The 4,392-nt window shown below is 29.5% G+C and overlaps 1 protein-coding gene across 1 annotated transcript in view; it reads right to left on the reverse strand.

Moving 5' to 3' along the window:
* Positions 1-3,940, reverse strand: part of LOC106788944 (poly(rC)-binding protein 4) — a 54,967-nt gene extending 51,027 nt beyond the window's left edge. Inside the window, exon 1 of the mRNA XM_014752691.1 lies at positions 3,876-3,940. Coding sequence (XP_014608177.1) covers positions 3,876-3,925 — 50 coding nt within the window. The 5' untranslated portion in view covers positions 3,926-3,940. The remainder of the gene's footprint in view (positions 1-3,875) is intronic.
* Between the last annotated feature and the right edge of the window lie 452 nt (positions 3,941-4,392).

Below are 4,392 nucleotides of genomic sequence, written 5' to 3' on the forward strand. Positions count from 1 at the left end.
TAATATTAATAATTTTCCTTTATATGCAAATTGTAATTGTTTCGTTTGATTTCAAATGAAATTAATTTGTTTCAGTCATACGAAATATACGTTTTTAAATTATACTTTTTACTTTTCTAAATATGTATATAAATACGTTTCTAATATATAATTTCTATATTCTTTTTTATAGATTTTTATCTGAAATCACACACACAATGAGATCATCATCATCATCATCATCATCTTCTTCTTCTTCTTCCTCTTCCTTTTGCGCGTACCGTGTGCTCGCAGGAAAGAAAAAAAAAAAATTATAGTCGACTATATTATCCTTTTTTCCGACGTTGAAATTCTCAACCGTGAAATCCCAGTGTCGGAAACGAAACGACGACGGGATTCGTTTATTCGAATACGATGAGATTTTCAAAAGTAACTAGATACGTATTTAGATGGTTAACGCTGACATACAAAAAAAGAAAGTGAAAAATATATAGAAGGAGAGAAAAAAAAAAATCGACAGAAAGAAAGAAAGAAAGAAAGAGAAAGAGAGAGAGAGAGAGAGAGAGAAATAAAATAAATTTCTTTTCCAAATGCTGAAACGTATAATTAGAATAATAATGTATAATAATATTTTGTTTGAAAATTCTATGAAATATTATATAAAAGTGAGAATGATAAAAAATAAAATATATATATTTTCAAAGCTAATGAAATAAAAATAATTTAAACGGTCTATAGAATATAATTTATAAATTTTTTCCCATGGATTTTTATCAAATGCGATTTATCTAGAGACGGAACAGTTTAAACAAAATCAAAAGACACAGATTTTATTTTGTTTTATTATATATATAGGATATAGTAATATAATAATTTATATATATTCTCTGCAAATTTTTGTTATTATTAAATATGATATTAGAGAGTAACAGAGAAAAAAACAGATTTATTTGAAACATTATATTAAATATATTAAAATAAAAAAAAAATAGTATTAATTATCGTGTATATTAAATATGCTATGCATGTTTCTATGTGTGTGTATCTGTGTGTGTGTGTGTAAATATAAGAAAGTGGGGATTTTCTATTCGATAGATGGTATGTAAGAAAGGATAAGAAGAAAAAGAAGGAAAAAAAAGAAACGATGTCAGGATAAGCCGTACAGTTATTGAACTCGGCTCTTGCAGTTATTGGAATCATCTCGACTTCCTTTCGTAGTAGTAGTAGTAGTAGTAGTTCCGTTCTCAGACGAAGCTATGGTGGGTAGACTTTGAGAAAAAGCAATGAGGGGAAAAGAAAAATGAAGGCTCGACGATAACGTCAGCTTCAATTTTCTACTTCTGGAATTTAACGAATTTTGTCTATATATATATATATATATATATCGTTAAAAAAAAAAAGAAAAAAAGAAAAAAAGCGATCAGTTTTAAAAAGGAATTTTCTTTCGTACGCCCGCCACAAAAAAAAAAATGTCCGTCGTTAATAATTTTCCTTTATATACTGTACGTATTAATTTTAATTATCGGAAGAAAAAAAAATTGTATTTCACATCGAAATTATTCGATCGATTTAAAATATATATACCCTACCTATTTACTTAATTATTATCGGACACAATTTTTCTAACGAAAATTATTTCGCAATTCGAAATAACACCGATCTGTTGTAATTATCGTCACTCATAATTAAAATCATCTCATTTATACTTTATTAAATAAATTTCAAAAGGGGATGGGGGAGGGTAGTTTTATAAACGTATAATTGTTGATTATAAATCTAACAAAATATCCGATATAACATATGAAATTGGATTGCACAAATGTTATTTATCCAACGAATGAACAAAATATAAAAATATCATGCAACCTTTTAAAAGTACAATGAAAAAATATATTTTTCCGGTTATTTTTTCGGACATCTTAGAGAGTATCCAGGTATTCGAAAGGGGTTGGTTTGTAACAGTTAAATATAACAGACCAGACGGTATTTAGCAGAGAAGGTTTCCGGCATTTCCAGGGAAAATGTTGGTCATTGTTTTGTTTCAATTCGTGTCGGCTAATTGCGAATACGTTTCTATAAGATAGAAACTACGAAAGGGAGAAGAAGACGAATAGTTTGTGAAAAACATAAAAAGAAAGATAAAGAGAAAGAGAAAGAAAAAGAGAAAGAGAGAGAGAAAGAGAGAGAGAGAGAGAGAGAGAGAGAGAACGTGGCCTGAAGCCATCAAACTCTTTCATCTAGAAACTATTGTTCTCTGAAATCTTTCCTACTCTTTCTCTTTCTTTCCGTCTATCCATCTATCTACCTGTCTCTCTTACTTTCTTCTTTATTTTCTCTTCTTCGATCCGACCATTCTCCATCTCCCATTTTTTCTTTTTCTATTTTTATTCTCAATGATCTTTCGTTCACTCGCAATTTTTGTTCCTCCTAGTTTGGTCTCTTTTTCTTCCCTCTCTCTCTCTCTCTCTCTCTCTTTTTCTACTCATTAAGAAAATATACGCGAGTATACATACTTTTAAGATGTGACGTAAATTCGGTAATTTAATTACATTCTCGTTTGGAATAATTTGGAATATTGTTTTAGAGTTTCTTGTCATTCCCGATGATACCTAGCAGGAGTAAAGTAAATAAGCGAGTAACGTTTAATAAAATTCTAATGATTAAGAATTGCAAAACGGGATCAACGTTTCATTTTCGGATCAACGATATGAATGTTGCAACAGTTTTCTTCAAATATTTCACAAATATAACGATAATTATACGTTATATTTAACATTTTAAAATAAAAACAATGGTAAGTTAAAACTGTTATGACGTTTTTCTATTATTCAGTTTAAAACTTTCTTTTTTTGTTCCTTTTTTTTAATCATAAAAATTGAAAAATATCAAAGTATCGAATATATATTCGTAAGAATTTTTTAACATTATAATTAAATGATTAAAATTATTTTCTATATTAGTTTTTTCTTTTCGTTTAAATTTGGAAATGTAGATAAGTTCAACGGATTGACCAATATCATTGTTCCGAAAATCCAAACATTTTGAACAAGCAGCTTGTCAGTTTCTAACGGGTCGAGTACCGATCCATAAATCAAACGATTCTCCTCCACTATTATAGTTAAACCTGGCGTATATATCTTGTCTCTTAACCATCTCTCAAGTTTTGCCTTTCAGTTCGGAGCTGACACTTCGCAGCAGTACTGTCTTCATTCTACCAATGATTATTTTCGTGTATATGTCAATCTCACTCTCTCTCTTTCTTCCTCTCTCTTTTTCTCATCTGTTTCTGATGTGTTTCATATCGAAATAATATTATCAGCCTTATTGCTACGCTTGACCAATAAACAAAGGGATGCTAAATGATATACAAACTTTGTTCAATAAAATAAAATGAAATAAAATAAGATAAAATTCAAAATAATATTATATTAGATTTAAATTCTACGATCAATGTTCCCTCCCTCACCTCACATATTTTCTAATTTTTCTTTAACAATTATCTTATTCCTTTTCTTTTCCTGCTATAAAAAATAAAAATAAAAAATGCCAATGGGTTACACAATTTTCTTCTTATAAAATATTAAAATATTATGTAAAAGATCGGATTATTCGTATTAAACAATTTCACGAGAAATTTCTTTGGTCTTCACAAGAGTTCCAAAGAGTATTAAACAAAAGATTATAAATGTTCATTGGACAGAATTAATAATTTATTTTTTTCCTAACAAAAAAGATTTCTTTTCGTTTTATAAATAAAATATCCGTAAAGTGACGAACCAACATGGCGGTTGAACTAATGGCGAGGATTGGTTGGTTGGTTGGTTGGTTGGAAGGAAGGAAGGGAAATAAAGAGAGAAAGGGTGAGGGAGGGATCACGGTACGTCTTTCGTTGTTACCTGTTATTATTACGCATCGTCGAACGTATCCGTAATTGGATGGAACCCATTGGCTGAACTTGATGGATTCTGCGGTCTTGGCCTCGGCTAGTATTAATATTGCGGCATTCAAATTGCTCGTTAGGGTTGTGATCGACGCGTACGCGTCTTACGAACGAATTTTAGGGTTAGCAATAATCTCGAACCCTATTTTACTTGTCCCTCTGCTCTCCACCACCACCATCACCACTGATCCCCTTTTTCAATAAACTATTGTAACACATTACGTCCTATCAGAATTTTAAAATCATTTTCTCTTTGAACTAAAAACTTTTGTAAAAAAGATTGCTCGAATAATAAATAATTACGATATATAGCAAACCGAAATAAAAAGAAAGTAATAATATTTGATAAGATATTAAACAAATGAAGATTCGATGGAAAATATTATAATATCCGATATCTTTACTACAAAAAAAGAAAAAAAGAAGGAGAGAATAAAGATGATTTTGAAAAACGTAAAGTATCGATTTTGAAT

This window comes from Polistes canadensis, unplaced genomic scaffold (genome assembly GCF_001313835.1).
Source record: "Polistes canadensis isolate GaletaPanama2010 unplaced genomic scaffold, ASM131383v1 scaffold_6, whole genome shotgun sequence".
Taxonomy (NCBI): Eukaryota; Metazoa; Arthropoda; class Insecta; order Hymenoptera; family Vespidae; genus Polistes; species Polistes canadensis.